This window comes from Pagrus major, chromosome 7 (genome assembly GCF_040436345.1).
Source record: "Pagrus major chromosome 7, Pma_NU_1.0".
Lineage (NCBI taxonomy): Eukaryota > Metazoa > Chordata > Actinopteri > Spariformes > Sparidae > Pagrus > Pagrus major.
The window spans coordinates 23,020,948-23,042,039 of NC_133221.1; the positions used below are offsets into that span (position 1 = coordinate 23,020,948).

The 21,092-nt window shown below is 39.8% G+C and overlaps 1 protein-coding gene across 2 annotated transcripts in view; it reads right to left on the bottom strand.

Moving 5' to 3' along the window:
- Positions 1-82: 82 nt before the first annotated feature.
- prkar2aa (protein kinase, cAMP-dependent, regulatory, type II, alpha A) overlaps positions 83-21,092 on the bottom strand; it is a 43,955-nt gene continuing 22,945 nt past the window's right edge. For both annotated transcript variants that reach the window (XM_073470972.1, XM_073470973.1), the window contains exons 3-11: positions 15,111-15,146; positions 10,930-11,066; positions 9,719-9,825; positions 6,578-6,719; positions 5,966-6,067; positions 4,886-4,960; positions 4,687-4,752; positions 3,997-4,135; positions 83-1,521 (exon numbers count right to left, since the gene is read on the bottom strand). In XM_073470972.1, the coding sequence (XP_073327073.1) occupies positions 1,397-1,521; positions 3,997-4,135; positions 4,687-4,752; positions 4,886-4,960; positions 5,966-6,067; positions 6,578-6,719; positions 9,719-9,825; positions 10,930-11,066; positions 15,111-15,146 (929 nt within the window). In that variant the 3' untranslated portion in view covers positions 83-1,396. The remainder of the gene's footprint in view (positions 1,522-3,996; positions 4,136-4,686; positions 4,753-4,885; positions 4,961-5,965; positions 6,068-6,577; positions 6,720-9,718; positions 9,826-10,929; positions 11,067-15,110; positions 15,147-21,092) is intronic.

Below are 21,092 nucleotides of genomic sequence, written 5' to 3' on the forward strand. Positions count from 1 at the left end.
TCAAAATAACAGTTTTATGAATTATACACACAAGGCAATGAAGGTGTGGAGTGTGAGTAGAAATTCAACAAAAAGACAAGAGTTTTAACAAAATGTTTGCTTTATTTTTTCAGTTTTTTTTCCTTTTTTTGTAATCCAGGACAACTCATTCAAGGATAATCAAGGAGAAATAAGCACTACTGTTTTTATTAGAATTTTTTTTTCTGTTTTTATCATTTTGTCAGATGGATGGTGAATTTTATCAGAATTGGTCAAAGTAAAACAAAAAAATAATAAATGAATATATAATAACAATACATTAATAATTAATTCAATACAATGACGTGTGGCGTCAATGACAGAATAACAATGTCCCAGAAAACGTAGGGTTGTTATCGTTTTCGCTGCTTCTTCTGTGGTACTGCAATAATCACCAGCACTAACTCAACTCAACTCAATCAACAACAGTAGAGGAAGAAATGGAGCACGCCCACAAAGTTCTGCACCCCGGCCTCCCAAAGAGGAAACACTTTTTTTTATTTAAATAATATTTTATCAAAGCTTCTGTTTTTTTTTATCTTCATAAAACGTTTCTAAAACTTATCTGTCTTTAAACTTTTCTCTTTTTTTGCATTTTTGATTCATTTTCCTTTTCAGAGATTTTTAAAGTTTTTCGTCTCCATTTTACCACAATGTGTCCGTTTTTGCAAATGTGGTAACCTATGAACTTTTGAGTATCTGTACCCCTGTGTGTGTGTGTGTGTGTGTTTGTGTGTGTGTGTTTGTATGTCGATGTGTCCTTTACTGAGGCTCGTTCGAACAACTTTAAGTTGTTTAAGTACTCAATGTGAATGCAAAGCCTGCACAAATGAAGCATGATGATGTGTTTTTTAACATGTGTATGGAGTGTGTGCGAATGTGTGTGTTTTATGTCCTTACACTGCGTTACCTGCATCAAGGTCATTGCAGCGAAGACATTCATACTGAGAGGTTGAAGCTGGCTCAATCAACAAGGTGCGTGGCTTTTAGCTAGCTCTGTGTGTGTGTGTGTATGTGTGTGTGTGTGCGTGCATCTACAAATTGATCTCATAAAGGAGTGTGTTGAGCTAGTATGTGCACGAGGATGAGCAGGCTAAGTGAAGTGAGCATCTATCTGTGCCTACATAGGTGTCAGTGTACATGTATGTGTGTTCAGAATGTGTGGGCATTTATGTACTTGCAGGTGAGCCAATTTCTCATATATTTCACGGCCTGTGTAAAGCTTACTACGAGTCTGTATAGCCACTGCATGATAGAGGACATATGTCTGTGCATGTGTGTTTGTATATATATATATGTGTGTGTGTGTGTGTGTGTGTGTGTGTGTGTGTGTGTGTGTGTGTGTGTAGTAGAAGGCACGGAGGGTGGTGTGGGAGGCTCAGTCTCTCAGGTCCATGCTGGAGCCGAACAGGGCCACCAGCTGCTCCTCATAGTGGGCGATGTTCCTCTTCATGATCTCCTTACAGGAGCCCAGGAGGCGCTCAAATGCCTGTATGTCTATTACTGTAGGGAGAGAGGGAGGGGGAGAGAAAGAGCCAGATATGTTAGGTGTCATCATCTTGGTCAAATAATCCACTGGGCTAACTGTTCTTGGTTTTAAAAATGTTACAAGAAACATGACAAGAACACATAATCATGTCGTCAGCTGTCAGAATAATTATTCAGGTTTTCCTCTTTGAGCATCAGAACCGAGGCCACCCCGTTCACACTGACAAAAACTTCACGAACTCCTGCTAACATCTGGCTTTTGTCGTCAGTGTGAAGTTGTACGATCAGCATTAACTCCAGGGTCAAATGACTCCGCACTAGTCACAGGTGTTTTTTGGCTCCACCTCTGATCATCTGTGATGGAAACACCGGGCTGGACACACTTATTGTCGCCCCTCTTCAGGCACGATGCTACTGTATCACGTTGGCGCTGAGTTTGAAAGAGAGACTGTAGTTGAAGATATTTTTCGAAAAAGTAACCACTGTTACATTGTCAGTGACTTGCCAGCTGCCTGATGTGTGCTGCACAAGTGCAGCTTTCTACAGAGATGAGATAGAAGAGAGATGTCTCACTCCACAACAACCTCTTTTATCAGCTCTGGAAAGAACAACACAACTAAATCAGAATGCTACTGATTAAGACTTTATGAAACAAGTTTTACCGTACTCTATATGTAGTCTGATCTGCTACTTTGTTTTTCCGTCAAATTCGTGATGAAGAAGGTGATAAACAAGGGAAAAAATAACAGAAAGGCAAACGAGTCTCCTTGCAATGGGAGGAGTCAATCATATGTTTTTAGCGGGTGTACATGCATTGAAAAAACAAAACACATTTACATACTAATTTTGGTGTAAAAGTGGTTTTAGATAAAGGCAGAGGCATTCCTGTCCCAAGTCCTGCTCATCTTTTACAGCTGTTATAGAAAAAGGAGAATGACGAGAGTAGAAGAGACAGCATCTGTTGCTGCAGTGCGGCTGACTGACATTTCTCTCTGCTTCAAAGCGGATCAGCTGTTCGAGGCAGGCTGCTGTACTGTGAGTACAGTAAACAGAAAGACCAGACAGACAGGTGAGCGAGTATACTGACAGAGTGTGCGTGGTTAGGATTGAAGGGGAGAACATAGGGGAGTACGAAGAGTGAGAGTGACTGACACTACATCTACTATGGAAAAAATAACTTGTGTGGATAAACAAATAAAAGCTGTGCAATGAGAGCTATAAAAAAAAGCGGAAGCAGATTTCACAACAGAATCAAGAGAAATTACAAAAAACACGAGCAGCTGTTGAAAATCCTGTGATATTTTCCAAAGTGAAGAGCTGCTCATGTCACAGTCGAGGCTGAATTAGTACACCCACTTTAAAAGCAAAAATAATTACTAAATGGCCTTCAAATTAACAGAAATTCAAGGTGATGACAGACGAGATATGAGCCGAATGCAGATCGTGAATTAAACAAAACTCAAATGCCACTTGATATCTCATGACAAGCTGCTTGTAACAGTACAATTACTGGAAAATGAATGAATGGCACAGACGTTGTTGTGAGGTTGAGTGGTTTAAACATTGCTTATTAACTTTAACTATATACCAGGATTTTTGCAATCTTTTACATAATAATGTTCATAGAGAGCTTGGTTTTGCACTTGGTGTGAAGCGGCTGAAACAACACATACAATTTGAAAAAATGACAATTATCCCATATCAATGTTCAGGTACAGTCGTGGTCAAAAGTTTACATACACTTGTAAAGAACGTGTATATGATGGCAGTTTTCAGTTCCAATGATTTCTACAGCTCATCATTTTGTGATTGAATGAGAGGAACACAAACTACTTTGTCACAAAAAAAGCAGTTGATATTTGGACCTGTAACTGCTTTGAAATGCTCCAAATGACTTTACTGGTTTGTTCAAATCAATAATTGGCTCTTTCAAATCAATGCTGAGCTCTTCAGACTTTCACACTGTAGTGTTTGTGGCCGAGTCTAGTGGGTGTATCAAACAAGCCCTATTAAAATGGGCACAGAAAAGTCACTAGCCATTTTCAATCACAACCACTCAGAAGAAGTTAAGAGGCCATGCTACAAAGATTCACACAACTTTCTATAATCACCAAAATTGATCGTTCTAGTTACTGTATGTATATTTTTGAGCCAGCAGATTTGGCCCCTTTTTCAGAAGATCCAATCAGATTTGAAGCAAACGTCATGTATGTGTACTAGTAGTATGTGTTCCACTCATTCCATCACAGAAAAATGACAGCTGTAGAAATCATTGGAAGTGAGACCGCCATGATATACATTTTCTTTACAGGTGTATGTCAACTTTTGACCGCAACCGTAGAGGCTTTGGATGCAGGTATCACATTGTGGAACTCTGATGATGAATCAAAGCTACTTTATGTACACGTCTGACTTCATTACTGTTTCTCTTCTGAGCATCGATGCTGACAAATGCGTTTAACGAGTGTGTCCGAGTGCATTCCGTCTCACCCAAACACTTGACATCGCTCACTGCGTAGGCTGAGGCGGCCCGGGGCTTGTTGGTGACCAAGGCCAGCTCCCCAAAGTAATGACCCCTGCTACAGCGCGTTATCTCCACCTCCGCATTGTCTGCATGGTCCGCTTTCGTCTGCAGGGAGGAAAGAAGAGGACAGAGGGGAAACAGAGGAGAGAAGAGGATTAAAGGTTAGGAACCGTTGAGTGCCTCGTTTTTTTTCCTCCCCCCAGCGAGGAGCACTCAGTGGCTGAGCAGACAAGTGTGATTTCCACTGTTGCTAGGCAAAACCAGGAAACACTCTGGTGGTCTTTACTGGAGAGTGTGGGTTGTCACCGTCTAAATGTTCTACATAGAAAGTACCTAGTAGAAGAATCGAGTGGGCTTTAATATTGGTGCATATTCCTACCATTGAAATATTTTTTTGAATAATGATCTGAGATCTCAGCCTCTGAGAGCAGCTGCATTTTCTGCCTTACATTTACATGATCAAGCCTTTTTACATTACAGATGAACTGATACAAAAGTGACTGCTGGAAAACTTGTCAAGTAGAAACCGTAGGGGAGTTAATGTATCCACCTACACGTGTCTCTGAGGGATACAAGGTGAAATAAAGTCGACCTCAGAGTAAAAATCCTTCAGTGATAAAACAGAGAAATGAAGAAGGTGAGGGGGAGTATCTTACTTTACTCTTCATCATGATCTTGACCTCCCCAGATTCTACAATATAGAAGCACTCGGCCTTGTCACCCTGAGGAGGAAGAGAACAGATGATTTAAAAATGCATTTTAAAAAGGTGGTTATGTGTATGATAAAATACTCAACATTCTAATGCTAGAGTCACACTTCCATTGTTTGAAACCACATCATCTACAAGTTCTTACCTGTGTGATGATGCGCTCGCCATCTGAGAACTGCTTCGCTCCTAATACATCCACAATCTTCATCCTTTCTGTTGCCTGGAAAGAAAAAAATCAAGAGAGGTCATGAGAAATAATGAGAGAAAATGGGGGAGTAGAGAAAATCATGTAAGATCCAATCAACTCTTTCACTGTGCTCTTGCTTGGCGATACTAATAACCACACTTCTGTGTTTTGGACATTTAAAGCTTGGTGGTGCAAAAAAAGGGTGTGTGATTGGTGGGGGAAAAGCATTTACAAAGAATTGGTACAAAGCTGAGACTCATTGGCTCAAACAGTGGATGGACAGTCAAAGAAATCTCTCTGAGAACTAGAGGAGTGACCTTCTCCAAACATTGGGAGAAATGGACATTGGAAGAGGATGCTACCTTCCTTTGATTTCGTAGGACAAAAATGGAAATCTGGCCCACTATATCATGATTTCTGAAGGTGGTGCGCCCCCATATTGTGTTTATTGTTTTTTTCTGTAGTTTATGTAATTGTATTTTTTATGTTTTTTTATAAAAATGATAAAACTCAATTAACAAAAAACATATTATATAAAATACTACTGAATAACGTGTGAAATATTACTTTTTCACTGTTCAATTTTTTATTACTACTACATATTTTATCAATATCATTGTTCATACTACCTTTTTATTTAGTTTTTCTTGTAGTTGACTTCTTTACTAAATTTATCTGATTTCATTTTTACTGTTATTCTATTAGCCGGGGATGTCAGCATTTACTCCTTTTACACTTTCTTTTATTATCAATCTATTGTGTTTTTGTATTTTTGAACATTCTCTGGCACAAGAATTTTCAAAGTTCATAACCATCTTTCAAAAGTGAAGTACAACCGTAGATCTAGGAAAATGTGTTTTATCCATCAGCTGATTTAAATATACTGTTTGTTGGTGAGTGTGGGACAAACCTTTTTTTTTCCATCATAAACAAATTTCCCATCATTAACTGGCCGGGTAGTGGAACGTACACTGTACACTGTCTCTGCTGCAGACAGTTAGAGGACTTTCTAGAAAGGCCTACAACCACTGAACTCACCTCCAGTGACTTGAGTAAGGGCACAGACTCGATGAAACACTCATACATCCTCCTCTTCTTGGCATTGTTCTTCACAATGAGTCTACGGAAGGTGGCACGGTCCTGGAGAGAAAAAAAAAAACGTGAGAAAAGAAACACCTCCTGAGGGCACATTCTCTCAGACTGACAGACTGCTGCTGGTCCTCCTCTGTTCAACCACAGGGAGGAGCTGCAGCAGCACAAACCCTGAGAGCACAGCACCAACTCCATTCATAGATAACATAGCTTCATTCTTAACATGGCTGAGCATCATAGCTCAATGTACTGTATTTGGTAACAGAAACTGGACCTAACCTGCTCACAGAACAATCCTGACAGGGGAGCGGAGTTTATAACTGAGCTTTTAAGCAGCTTTTGCAGTTAGAATCTGACTGACAGAGCAACACTGAAAACATGTGATACTGATAGAAATGCGAGTGAATACACCTCTTTGACAAATTAGATAATTGAGGACAAACTCCAGATAATTAAGCAATCGTTTACTTTGACAGAAAACTGATCTTATATTTAACTCATGATGATTTTAAAATCTACATATGACCCTGGTGTGTTTGTCTATTTGTATGTTCTTACCAGTCCCCATAATGCCCCCTCCTGGGTGGCGACGATGGTGGCGGCGCGTGGTGTGTTGTACATGAGTGCCAGCTCCCCGAAGCTGCCCTTATTGTTATACTGACCCACGCATGTTCCCTTTACCACTATGTCAAACACACCCCTGCAGAGAGAGAGAGAGAAGAGAGGGACAGAGAGTTATGGAAAGAGAAAAAAAAGGCAAACGTTGAGAGAGAAAAATCACATAAATCCATATTCTAGAATGACTGATTTAGTTGAGACAAACTTTAGAGGGGGGCAGAGTCTTGTTTACTGACCTACTGACTGGTTTAACTAAACATCTAATCTCAGATTTTCTGTAGCAAGGGCTTCGCACAAAGATATGGAGTAGCCAACTAGGAGGGTCCAGGGTCAAACCATTAACTGCGTTTGTGTGGGTGCACTAGTGTGTACAGTTGTGCTCCAAGTTGACTGAAAAGTGCTAAATTGTGACAATATGTAATGGTGAAAGATATTTTGCATCTCTGTGAATACTGTTGTATATCTTCATGTACAGTATCATAAAATGTTTGGTCATGGTTTTTAGGTTTCTGGCAGATAGTAATACTTCAGCAGAGCAGCTCCATCTCCCCCTCCCTCCCTCCCTCCCTCCCTCCCTCCCTCTACTCTCTCTGTATGAGGATTAAACCCGGCGTAGGTAATTTGCAGCGTTGTTGCTCTGCAGGATTAACCAGTCATTTCATAAAGGTAGCCTGTCCTCCCATTGGCTGTGTAGTGGGGCTAAAACCCTTGTCGCTGCTGGAGTATTAACTTCATTTGGATTACCATGACGATGGGGACGATGATCACTTGTGTCGTCGCCTACCTTTGTGAGCACAGCTGAGAGAGGCACTGTTTTAAATACTGTGCGGCTAGCGCTTTAATAAAGAAACCAAGCAGGTGTGAAAGCTGTGATCATTGATACATTTCACAAATCTGCTTGAGCCAAGAAGACAGCTGTAGAAGAAAGAGCCAAGACTCTTTTAATAACCATTTTTACTTCTTGGAAAACAGGCGACTCAGCCATGATCGATGAATACCCTGAAGAAGTTTTTTGTTTAAGTTGCCAGAATTTTGAGGTTTTGTTCCAAAATTGACTTGCTGGTTAACGATTAGAAAGTGAGTTGTACACTTTAGCCTCAGGCCTCTTAAAAACTTATAGATAGAAGACACAACAACTCAGTATCAAATTTGTAAACAACTGGGATGTTTTAGTGCTATTGGAAAGATGTAGGGACTAAAGATAAAATGACAAATGCAAGACTGAGCTGCTTATTATTTTCAAAACTAATATAGAGAATTACGACTAGGTCATTCATCCTTTATTATGATTAGATGACGATGATGACTTTGATGGAACATTAATGTATAAACAAATTAACTTCCTCTCACATCAAACACGTCATCCCTCCTAACAAATACTAACTCCTCGTCCCTAAGGGCTTCTGAGTATTTTCCAGTTACTTCCTGTCTTCAAGATTTCAGAACTGGATTGTTTAGGTTTTAGCACAACACAGGCCAGGGCGGCAGTGCTTTCACGCGCCACATAAAATCGTCAAGATGTGGCATTTTTGACAACCAAGTCTGTTTAAGTTAATAGCTAACATTATGATATGCCAACAGGGGGGCAGTGGAGATGTATACATGTAGTTTAATGTGTTACTCTGGCCTGTTTTCTTTCCTGCTTTTGTTTTTTGGTTTGTGTTTATCCCTCCATCTCTGTGTGTGTCCATGCTCACACCACACCCTGCTGGTGACATTAGCTCCCACCTACGCCTTTTACAGGCCAGGGAAAACCCCGGGATAGTATATGACCAGGCAGGCGTGCTGCTCTGAAAGGTCATCGCATGTCTCTTGTACAGGCAGCATGCTGTGTTAGAAAGTGTGTATGCAGATAGAAAGATAGCACACAACAAGTGGAACCAAACCGCTGTGCTGAACTGATATGTGCCATGCCAAGAATGAATAGAGCCCAGGGTGGGATAAACAATGAGCAGCCTCCAGCCAAACACTGGCAGGTCTGTTCTCTCACTGGTGGCAGAGGTTAAAAACCTATGCTAAGTAATCACTTAGGTTAGTCAAGTGACTGTGAAATGATAGTGCAGTGCAGTTTCATGGATGATCAAAGTAGCCTCCATGATTGAAAAAAACAATCAATTCAACCTACAATGTTTTCATTTCACCTCTTTACATGACAAGAACCTGGGAACATTATTACAGCAATTAAGAAAACCGCCTGCAGCTTGATGCATAATCATAGTTTTGCAGTCAAAAAGTGTTATTCACCACATATTCATCACAAGTATAATGAGGAGAAACATATAAATGTTCCTACAACCGAATGCTGTATTCCAGCCTGGGCAACAAAGGCTGTCCTGTGAAGGCTAGTGTACACAGCAGCAGTTTACATCAGCAACATGGTAGGAAAATTACACACAGCCTTCACAGGTACTGTATACATGGACACACACATATGAACCACCATAATCATAAACAACTTAAACACAACTGGAAAGACCAGCAAAATGGCCGCACTGTTGTAAATCTTTGAGATTTTTTGTCGTTTACACCATTGTTATTTATTGCATTTAAACAGTCCTTTCATTAAGAAACATATGCTTTGGAATTGTTCTCGACATTGTGTTTTTGAGGCTGTAATTGTTTGCTGAATGTTTATTTCTCTCCATTTATATCTATTCCTCACAATGACAAAACAAATGTTTTGAACAACCCTGCGAGCCCAACGATTCCAAAAAAAGTTGGGACGCTGTGTAATACATAAATAAATCAGTGTGATAATTTGCTATTCCTTTTTGTCATATACTCAATTGAAAACAGTACAAAAACAATATATTTAATGTTTTACCTCATCCTAAATTAATTGTTTTTTGCAAATATCTGTTTGATGCAAGCAACATGTTTCAAACACATTGGGTGCTCCAAAAACTCTTGTTTGGATCATTCTACAGGTAAACAGGTTCATTGGTAACAGGTGATCGTGTCATGAAGGGGTTTGGAAAGGGCATCCTGGAAAAGCTCAGCTGTTCACAAGCAATGATGGAACGATGTCCACCACTTTGTCAAACACATGATTGTATAAAGTGAATTACTACATGTCCCTACCTCTCTATGACGTAGAAGTTGTCTCCATCGTCTCCCTGGTCGATGACGTGCTCCTGGGGCTGAACCCTTAACTCAAACATGGCGTCCAGCACCTCTGAGAACTGCTCCTGGATGGGGGGGATTAGAAGAAGGACGTCAGACACAGATGAGGTGAAGAAACATGGAGCAACAGTGAAAACTTGCTATGGAGTTAAACCAGCTGCCCAAAATGGCATCTAGCTCATGTGAGAGCTGCTCCAGAAGGGAGATGAGATTAAATTGAATTATCCCAGTGGGGGCACTGTGAGAAAGTGCTCAGCAGAAAGAACAGAGGACATTTTGTTTCATATCATGACAATTTCTCCATGTTTTATCAGGATATGCAATTCCAGGACAATACTGTTGTCTCTGGGGTTTGAGTTCATCATAATCTCATAGATTTATCATAGCAGATGCCAAGTGCTGCATGGTTTACAATGAAAAAATAACAAATTGATTTGAAAGGCATCTTCCCAGCCAAAACAAACTTGGATAAATCAGCTATAGTGACATCACACAGACATGCGATTTTTTTGGAGGAAAAAAAAACAGGTGAGGCAATCTACTTATGCCCAAATATAGGAGGGTTTAAGCTGAGAAGTTTTAATACGGCAACAAAAACACATACTCAAACCACTGTAACATTTATGACTGAGCAGAGAATAGATTGTATTGATTAATGATACAAAGCAGACATGCAAAGATGTTTAACAAGTACTTCTTTGTCCATTTTCTCTGGACTTCATGTTCGTGGACAGTTCTTCAGCTGTTTTTTTTCTTTCCTTTTTTACAAATTGATCATCTGACCTGCCCCAGGACCAGTTGCTTATTTTTTTTTTTTTTTTAATCTCCAGTGTAATGCATGGAAGTTTTTTCTCGGAGTGGAGAATTACTTCATGGAAAAAATACCTCTGATGTAACATTAGTCTTTTAGTCTACACTGAAAAACGTTAATGGGCCATACCAATTAATCATTCAAACCGACTAATCGGTCAGCCTCTAATTAGAAGCACCTTCTGTATAATGTAGTGCATTAAACGGCTGCTCTAAAGGAACCCTCAAAGCATGTAATGCATATTGCATGATAGGGCTGGGAAATTAACCAAAAAGTAATTGAAATCAACATTATGATTCTCTAACCCTAGCTCTCTGATTGTTTTGTGTACACATCTCCTCCTCTATGTTTCATTTACCTGGTCTAGTGTTTTAAAGAGTAGGATGTCTCTGCAGGCCTCCTGCAGTCTGCAACGCTGTTCATCTGTTTTTGGGTGAACCACTCTGGGCTCCGTGTCCTCGTCATCCTCGTCTGGGTTGAACGCCTCCGCACACACTGGAGGGAAGACATGTAAACTCATTTTACATACTGTGTTAACATGTATGGTGTGATTACACTGTTATTATTAACAGAGCAAATAATCAAGTAAGAAAGTATTCTATAGACAGGTTCAGAAAGTGTAATGTCTACCAATAACTACAAATAACCTTTAAAAAGAATAAAATAAGCCAGCCAACAGGTTGCAGGCAGCTCCGTACATACTGCCACTTTACTTGTGGATAGGGAACAAGTAATATAAAATGTTCATTGTTCTTCTTGAAGGACAGACTGACATTCATTTCCATGTCACTGTATGACTAAGGTTTTTTTGTCCCCCTGTAACTTGCAAAATATGCAGGCATGGCTGTGGGATCACAGTCGGTAATGATTTTACAATCAAGATTATATTTTGTTATTGTTTTGTAAATAATCACATTTCTGCAGATTCTACACAACACATATCCATCATAGTGGCGAACAACCTAAAGGTATGTTGAGATGTGACAGTTAAATAACATCTTGACTCATCTGGACACAAGATGTAAAAGGAGACTCATGTTATGATTTCAACACAAACACAAGCAGGACAGAAAACCACAAAGACGCTAACACAGACACTGTATTCACTTCATCTTGGTCAAATATTTCTACACACACTCACACACAGCGTACAGGGAAAGGTGAGACGTTACACAAACACACACAAGCAGAGAGGGAGATATTGTATAACACAAAACGATAGCCTGCAGTAGAAGGGAAGAGAGGACATCATTACTGCAGGCCACTGAAGGAGCCCAGAAGTGAGGAAATGACACATGCACAGCAACATGTTTCCCCACACTGGATGACAAACACTGACAAGGTCATTTTTAAATTGTCACTATGTATCTGTGTTTCTTCCAACTCTGCAGAGACACACTCCACTTCTCACATGACATTTATCACAAAACGCATGGTGGTTTCTAAGTGTGTGTGTGCGCGCATGTGTGCGTGCGCTGTCATGAGTGTAACGTCTTATCTCTCAGCATTCATACCAATCATGTTTGGAGCCGTGTGACCTGTGGAGTGTCAACGTGTTTACTGCTTTAGTTTCAGCTCGATCGGGCAGGTAAATACAATGAACAGAGTAAAAAGCAGTTAATGTTGGCGTCAGTGCTCTGCCAAGCAGAATGTGATGCTGTTAATTAGGAGTAAGAACATAATCTCAACCAACAACAAGATACGACCCCAAAACCCACACAAGGGTTTAAAAAGTATGAAAACACAGATGTTAGTGTAAATATTTAGCTCTTCACTGGTGTGAATTGAAAATCAGATAAGGCAGAGAGGCAGGTCCATCATGCTTAGCTTAAGTTACAGGAATCAGATTTGCTTCCTCCGCGCTGCCAAAATATCTATCTCTCCCTGGCGGGATGACAGGATATCAAAACAGCAGCCAAAAGCATGTTTTTGTTTACAAGCCTGAGTTCACTTGTAACAGGGCAGTGTGGTCAAATCTAATGCAAATATAATTAAGTCATCATTTCCACACTGCTTTCAGCCACAAAAAAAAAAAAAAAAAAAAAGAGTTGTGATTGTGGGCTCATGTTTCACATGTGAGAAAACACTGATTCCCAGTAACACTGATGATATCTTACTGCCTGAATGTAGTGTGCATGTCTCAAGATAAGGATTGTAAAACAGATTTTTCCTCTACGTGTGTCCATCAATGATTAATCAGTCCTGCATTACCTTCTCAAGAAACATCTCAAGTTTAGCTTAACACAACCTTAAGATAGGACCTGGACAGGACATGGAAATGTTTAAACCACCATCCTGTGTAATGTTGGCAACACTTTAAGGCGTAGTGATTTCAGCTGTGCTACTGGGTCACAACACCACAAGAGCAGTGAAAAAGATGCTCCTAAAAATAAGCTGATGTTTTAAGATATCATGCAAATTTGAATGATTTCCAGGAGCAATTTGCAGTTATTATTTGCAGCTGCTTTTTTGGGAACAAACACTTTCCCTTAACCTATAAATCCAGTTAGTCCTTTTTAGTACAAATATATTCTATTAGCTGTGAACAAAGTATGTGTGTACGTTCCAGGAGTAAAGTTGGTCTGATTTTTGATATTCTGTGGATACACAGATTTCTCTACCTTGAATAACTTCATGCAATATAAGAGACAATTTTTTCTATGACACCGTTGGTGTTGGTTTTAATGGTCACTGAAGGCTGTACAACATGCAAATAGTTCCCTCGTCACACTCTATTATAGATACCGTGAACAGGAAACAGAAACACCTGGACAATCTTATGTAATTCATTATAGCCCTGCATTACGTAAACAAAGATAAACTTGACACACCATAAAAGATCTTGTTTTTTGCTGACCACCAGATGCGTCACCTCTCATCCTGCCACAGTGATGTACAGGTGTACTCTTTGACCCTGTGACATCACTGTGCAACAAAGCACACTTGTGACGACAACCAACCACACCCATCAGTGGTGCAGTGGTCAAAGGTGAAACGGGCGTAAAACTTTAATCCAGAGTGGCCAATAAAACTTCTCAGCCTCTCTTTAAAAGTACTGCTTTAGTACTGCTTTTGGTTGAGAATACCATTTAATTGGCTGTCTGTGTCTGTGTATTGTATGGTACATTGAAATGTGTTAATAATATCTGCAACCTCATGTACAAACGGATATGGATAAGCATAAAGTTGAATGAACACTACTCTTAGTGTCACAAAAATTAAAAATGATAAGTCTCTCAAAAGACAATATAAATTATAGAACTTGTCGGCTGACATTACAATGTTTAAGGGTAACTGCATTGAAAGTGTGTCATTGGTTGGATTTCTATCTAACTGTTCATTTTCATTAATCGATCCCTAATAATCACATAATGGTAGCGCATAGAAACATATTAATTTGCATGTTCTTTTGACGATTTTTTCTAGATTCGTTTAATATTTGTACCATATTTGGATGAAAACCTGGCTAATGTGACACCTTGTCCTGCACATTTAACCAATAATCTTTAGAAATCTAAAACACACCAAACTAAATGGGACACCACACAAAGCATTTTCCACTCTTTTGTTAATAGAATATTATGGTGATAAAGAGGTGGATCTAATGAGCCTTCCTTTCCTGGTAGAAGTTCAAGTGTCTCTTTCTGAGAAAACACCACACATACAAAACACCTGCAAAAGAAAACAACTTTGTACAACTCACACACTACAAATGGGAATCTTTTTCAAAATAACTGAAACAGGCTTTTTGTCGGAAGATCTTTGGGAAACATGATGAGGATCACAGTGACGCTCCATCTCTGTTGTCGTATTAACACACTTTCTCTTCAGGGCTCAAAAAGGATCATTATGTCTTACAACATTACCACTACAAAGAGGGCCTACTTGTATCACACAACATTTTGTTAACAAGAAACTTCAAACTACTTTGTTAACCACATCATAACAACTCTACACAACTACATGTTACAGCTATAAAACAACAAGTACAACAAAGTTGACGACTTGCACAAATGAACATCCTCCACAATAAATCTTTATGGCGCTGCGGTATAGACAGCAGGGTCAACAGTGACAGTAGGACAGCAGTAAAGATAAACATCAGCAGACACGCCCTGAACCTAATCAAAGTGCAGTGCTCTGTAACGGCTGACGACATTCAATTACTCATATGTAAACACTAGACGGGTAAGAGCAAGCGTGAGAAAACAAGAGCACCATATACACAAACCACAGACAGCAACACACACAAAACCCAAAACACACCGCAGTGATGCTTCTAACACTGTTTTACATGCTTGACATACGCAAATGCTCTCATTATGAAAACACTGCCTGAACAGTGTTTGACATCAGTGACAGAGACAGACACAACTCAGTCGACCACTTAGCCTCAGCGCACATGACACACACAATAACGCACACACAAGCTGCTGGTGGGCCACTTAGACGGTGATGTATGCAATGTTGTCCCTGGTGTGGTTTACACTTAAGGGACATGACGTCAAACACACACAAACATGCACACACACATCTTACCTGACACTCTCCTGTTGAATCTGCTGGGTGGTGGAGCTGTGGAGAGAGAGAGAGAGAGAAAAAGAGAGGTGAAATTAACATCATTGTTTTTTCATAATGACATTTAATATGATTTTATGATTGCTTTCAAAACCTAATTTACATTATCTGCTCTAAACAGGCTCTTCATAACAATAACTGAAGTGAAAGAAGGGGGTTTAGAAAAGGAAAAGGCAGACAGTGAGTCAGACTGACAGTCAGCATTGGAGAAATAAAGAAAGACACAGACAGTCAAACAGATAAAGGCAACAAGAGGTGAAGAGATAGAAAGTAGGACACGCTCACAGATACAGGCGGACGTGAAGAAAAACATAGAGAGAGATAGAGCGTAACCGGGAGAGAAGATGTGAGAGAGGAGATGAATTGAGAAAGGGAAAAAAAGGTATTTTCAGTATTGTAAGTTTATATTTTCTTTATACACATGAATGCTTTTGTGAGCAGTTACAGCCTCAGGCATTGACATCAGTCTCTCTCTCACACACACACACACACACACTTTCCCCTGAACAAATGGCAGTATAATTTTTTCATGACTTCCAATTTAAATCTAATAAAACAAAACGTGATCAAACTGAGCAGCAATAGCGGCACAGTGACTGCCTGAAGCCAGACAGATATGAGAGGATTAACAAATACCTTAATAAAAGCCCTCGTAGTTACATGTTTACAAGTAAAATATTTATATGGAATAATGTATTCGGAAACAGAAAGGTTGAAAGGGTAATGACAGTTATGTTCCAACAGCTCCCATTACATATAATCAATTAGGCTGTCTGAACCAGCAACACGTTTCTTTCCCCAAATATTGACAGTAACCCTATCAGTATTTGTGATAACTGTGTTTCTTTGTTCATTACAAATGACAAAGAGGTTGTTTACGTTTAAACTCAACAAGCAGACTTGTCTGTGCAAGCGTAGCCAGCTGCTACAAAGCACTTTTTGGATGCACAGATGCTGTTGGGACACTGTTTACGTTCCTGTGCCACCAGGATGGCACATCTGATGTCTTTCAGCTTTAAGATTGAGCATTCAAAGACTCTCAACAATAGGCACCTGCGTGTTTCCTAAAGAAAAACATGAGGCTTACCGCTATTGAGTGGCGACCCTGATCTCTGACCCCCTTGGAGATCTCTGGCCAGAGAGATTAATATTATTACAAATATATAAAAATAAAGTAAAATACTGTTGAATGTATGATGCCTCTTCGTTAAAAGCCTGTCATTACTGAGGCCTGCTGTGTGCCCTTGCATCTAGGTCAGAACCTGTAATTGAAAAATGTAATATTTCCTAACAAAAGACCATTGCTAATCACACTGTTCAGCTTGTTCTGAATGCAAACGTGTGTGTGCGTATTTATCACATTAATACTCACATTTGTTCGAGATAATACTCTCTAAGTGTTGGCCCATGAGAATGCCAAGTGCCTCTTACACTAGGCCAGAAGAGTGAGATTATGTGACATACATACAACAGGTGAGAGACGCTAAATGTATCATCCTGTTATGACAGTAATGGTTCTATGGAAATTTACAGAATATTCCATGTATACGGGGATGTTTGCAAGCAGGATATTAAGCCGATTAACAGCCTAACCCAAATCTAAGTATTAAAAAGGTAAAATTAACACCACCCAATGCAAATGTTTCTTGCGCATGCATTGCATTTTTATTCTCAAGGTTAGTGGGTAACCAGTCCTTTGCTGTTAAAAATTCCTTTCACTCATTTTTCTTCTGCTTAGCCAGACAAATGCAGAGTAAACCCACTTCCTTTCCCTGGCAGCAGCTTTGCCCCAGGACTATAGGCCAAGACACCAGCCTGTTGCCTGCTACACGCAGAGGCCGGGGAGACCCAAGGGGGGTTCTGCCTCACCTGATTTAGTTTGCTAGTGAAATACTGAGGGTGGTAGGTCGTATGTATCTAAAAGCAGACCCTGTAAATAGTTTATTCATTTCATGGTTTCAGCCTTTTTTTTTTTTTTTTTTTTAAAAATGGTGGGAGTCTCATTCTGTAATAAAGCATTATCTTTAAGCCACATTTCCTAGATTATGATGATGGCACAGCCTGGCTACAACCTATGTTTCTAACAACATCAAAGCCAAACACAGGAAAAACATCCTGTGCAAGGCAGAGGATGTTTCCTGGAAATGTCTAAACAGCAGCCGTAATCGAGTTTAATTTCTGGTCATGATTTCAGCGCTGTGTACTTGACACTAGACAGTATTCATCAGAGTAGTGGGAGCCTGGAAAGACACTGCTGGATATGAATATGCATCAGGACTAATAAAGTGGCAAGTCAAGAGAGTACGAACTGTGTGCATGAGGGAGAAACAAAAGGGCTGTGTATGTGTGTGCACATTATGTGTGGCTGCATAGTCGACACAGTGCATGTCTGCAATTTGGCCTTGCGCAGCATTTGTGTGCATGTATAGGGGCACCTTGACCTTGTGAATGTGTGTAACAGGGTGTTATAAATTACGCACACAGAGGGTGAGGTCAGAGTCCTAAACACCTGCTTTCTAAGGCTGGGCTGTTACTAGCTGGCATGGACACAGCTCACTGCTGCCACACACATATACACAGACGCACAGTGTGTGTCCATTGCTACCTTATTACCATCCTGTCAGAGCCCATTAGATCTAGACTGTGAAGACGGGAGCCTGGGGGAAACTCACACACACACACCACTTTCCCCCCGGTCACCTGGGGAGATGGACAGAGTTTAACACTCTACTCTCCGTGGAGATCACTCTTACCATCACTCAACACAGATCAAGCATGGTCTCAGCCACTGCCGTACTGACATTTATAGCATTTGCAAGGGAAATTTTTACATACAAAGTTTGTCTCTTTTTAGGAAATTATCTACATCAGTGTCGTAACTTGTTGTTTGTTTTTTACAGCACAAAGAAAAAATGCAGTAAGAGTGACTTCTGCATTTCTAGTCCATTTGTACGCATGTGTTAACTCTCACATACATGCTGGACATTTAGACTCGTTTGGCATCTGCTTTACCTATGTGAATTCTCATTGTGCCTGCATCTGAGGCTTTAATGTTGTTTAAACACAGAGTCACAGTGAGTTATAACGCAAGAAGTATCAAACACCAGCTAAATGGACTCTGGGCAGATAGAGATTTCCTTGCCAGCCACAGCACATTCTGACCATCAACCAATCAAAACAAAGTAAAACCATGGCTCAGTTAAACAAGCTCATAAATGTCAGTGTGTTGGAATGGCTCTACACAGCAGTGGCATGTCATCTCTCTGTGTCTTAGAAGACTGGATTGGTAACGTTAATGAACATTAGTTGAAACAGGAAACAGGAAGAGGATCCATTCTAATCCTGTCCACACTGGGTGCCGGATGTGCTGGAAGTACATAGTGAATTGCAGTCTATATGAGACTGACACAAGACCAATATTTGAGACAAAGACAAATGTGTTACGTGTGCAGCTACAAGAGACACTTCAATTAATCCAAAAAGTATATTGCTTACATATTAGTTTCTCCTTCACTTTGCTTAACTCTCGTCTCTACTCACAAAGGCTCTGCTCGCTCGCTAAATATTTTCTAGGGATGCACGATATATATCAGATCAATAAATTATCAGCCTGATACTGAGAAATTCATATTATCAGGTATTTATAGGTATCTGTGAAATTGTAGCTGATAAATAGAGCCAATAACATGAAGCCAAATTACTTTCACTGACTTAATAAGCACATTTATAAACTCAGATACAGTAGGTGGCTGTTTGTACCTTAAAAGTTGGTTTGTGATCTACCAATAAACACTACAAAAATGTTAAATTATCAGTTATCTTATCGATATCAGACATGAAAGGCAGGTACTTATCGTTACAGGTATCGTCTTAAAAGATCCATATATGCAGCCGTAACATTTTTATTCATATGTCTCAGGGCAGATCTTTGAGATCCTTACTTTTCGACTCTTGGACTTTTTTTCAGGATGGAAACAATCTCGGAACCATGTTTGAATGCCTGCCAACAAGACTGGCAGACAAACCTACCATCCACAGCCAAAGTGGTGTAGGAAACGAGTAGCAACCGAGTCAACTCTTTGACCTGCGAGTCTTTGTCTCTTCATTTACTTAATCCCCATCCAAGTACCTGCAGGGTATACCAAACCCTGTGACAGTGGTACCAGAAATCCTTCAGGCTATTACAATCACAATGTGACTGTTCTTAAAAATAACAAAAAAAACGTTGAAAAATTATTCATAGTGAGGACAGTAATAAACAGATGCCTTGAATAACGTCACAAGCCACTTAACATCAAACATGTTTAGATTTAATTCTTCGTCATCGTGAATTCTTCTTCCTACAAAAGGAATACAGTCATAGTAATGCACTCCCATGAGTTCCACACTATTCTCAGTTTCTCTAGCTCCCTCCTCTCTGTCATTTATTGTATACGTCGCCCCCTCAGTTGTCTCAAAGGAACAGACCTTCCTCCCCCGTATTGCTCCCAGAGCTTCATGACTCCTCTCCCTCCCGTCATCTTCTCTTTTGCATCTCAGTCTTTTTTCTTACTTTATCTCCTTAACCTCAAGAGATAGATCAGTCTTTTATAGTTGCTGTTGGGGACTGTAACAAAATAACAAAATAGAGACTGTGGTGTATTTCCTGATATATTTTTTTGTCTTCATCAGTTTATGACCAAGATGAGAGTTGACGCTCCGATAGCAGTATTTAACAGATACCAGCCTCTTGTTCAATCCTGGTGCAGTTAGGATGTTAACTCTTAACACAGTACATTACCATCATGTTTACACTGCAGGCCATCATGCTCAGCTGCAAGATGCTACTCAAACTGTATTTTCTAGGGTGACGTTGTGTTGTTTACTTATTTCAGGATGTAATGAATATGTAATGTCAATATGAATGAACAACAACAATTACAAAAGAAATGACAAGAGCAGTTATTACAGAAACACCTCTGCTTTTATTTGTAATGACAGTTTATGTCTTTAACTGATCTCAGGCTTCTTCCCAAACAACAATCAAATATGCTATTTTGATACAGCTTCGCTCCCATGACCTAATGCCCATCTGAGCTATGTGGTGCCACAACTAAATAACTAAATAACAACTCTGGACCTTGACCTCTGACCTCCCTGTCCCTGGCACACATAACTACAAAAATAAGTACAGTCCATTGAGTATGGATAGAAAAAATAATAAAAAAGGTGGTAGGCTTTAGCTTTAGCAAGCAGCTAATTATCTCTTGTTTGATTCAAGTTCAGCACAATTAAGGCATTCAGATATATATGGAAACAGCTGATATTAACATAGAAAAATGAATGAGTCATTTGTCCTAAAACATACAGCAACATCCTTTAACATCACTTGACTCATTGATCATCAATAATCTACTCCCTGATGCCGATTCCCCATGGACCGAATTTAGACATAAACCCTCCTCCTTCACTAGTGAAGTCTTTTTAAAGTATACACAATTTGTGATTAATGGAATGAAACATGCCCCACCAAAAGCATCCTTTAAAAAGGTCTATTCACAGAAATTATGATAGCACCACCTGAAAAAAATGAGAATCATCATTTCAGTGACCTCATTTTTACCCTCCTTTACTTTTGTTTTCTTGAGCACAACCCCCTTCACTCCGAAACTCTGTCATCTGCAACAGTACCACCTACCAGGAGGACACATTCCAAACTGCTTCAAATGATTTGTTTTGATCCAAATCAAACTCGTGAACAGGTCAGATCGCTGCAGGTACTGCAGTAAAGAGGTACAAAGACCAATGAAAGCGCACACACACACAATTGAAGAGCTACCAATAGACGCAAACAAAGCAGGTCATGCAAGGGAACACTTATTTGTCGTGTCGCTCCTCTTTGTTTATACGTGTGGATATTCTTGCTTTGGTTCAACATTTACTGTTTGGACTCAAGACTCAGGT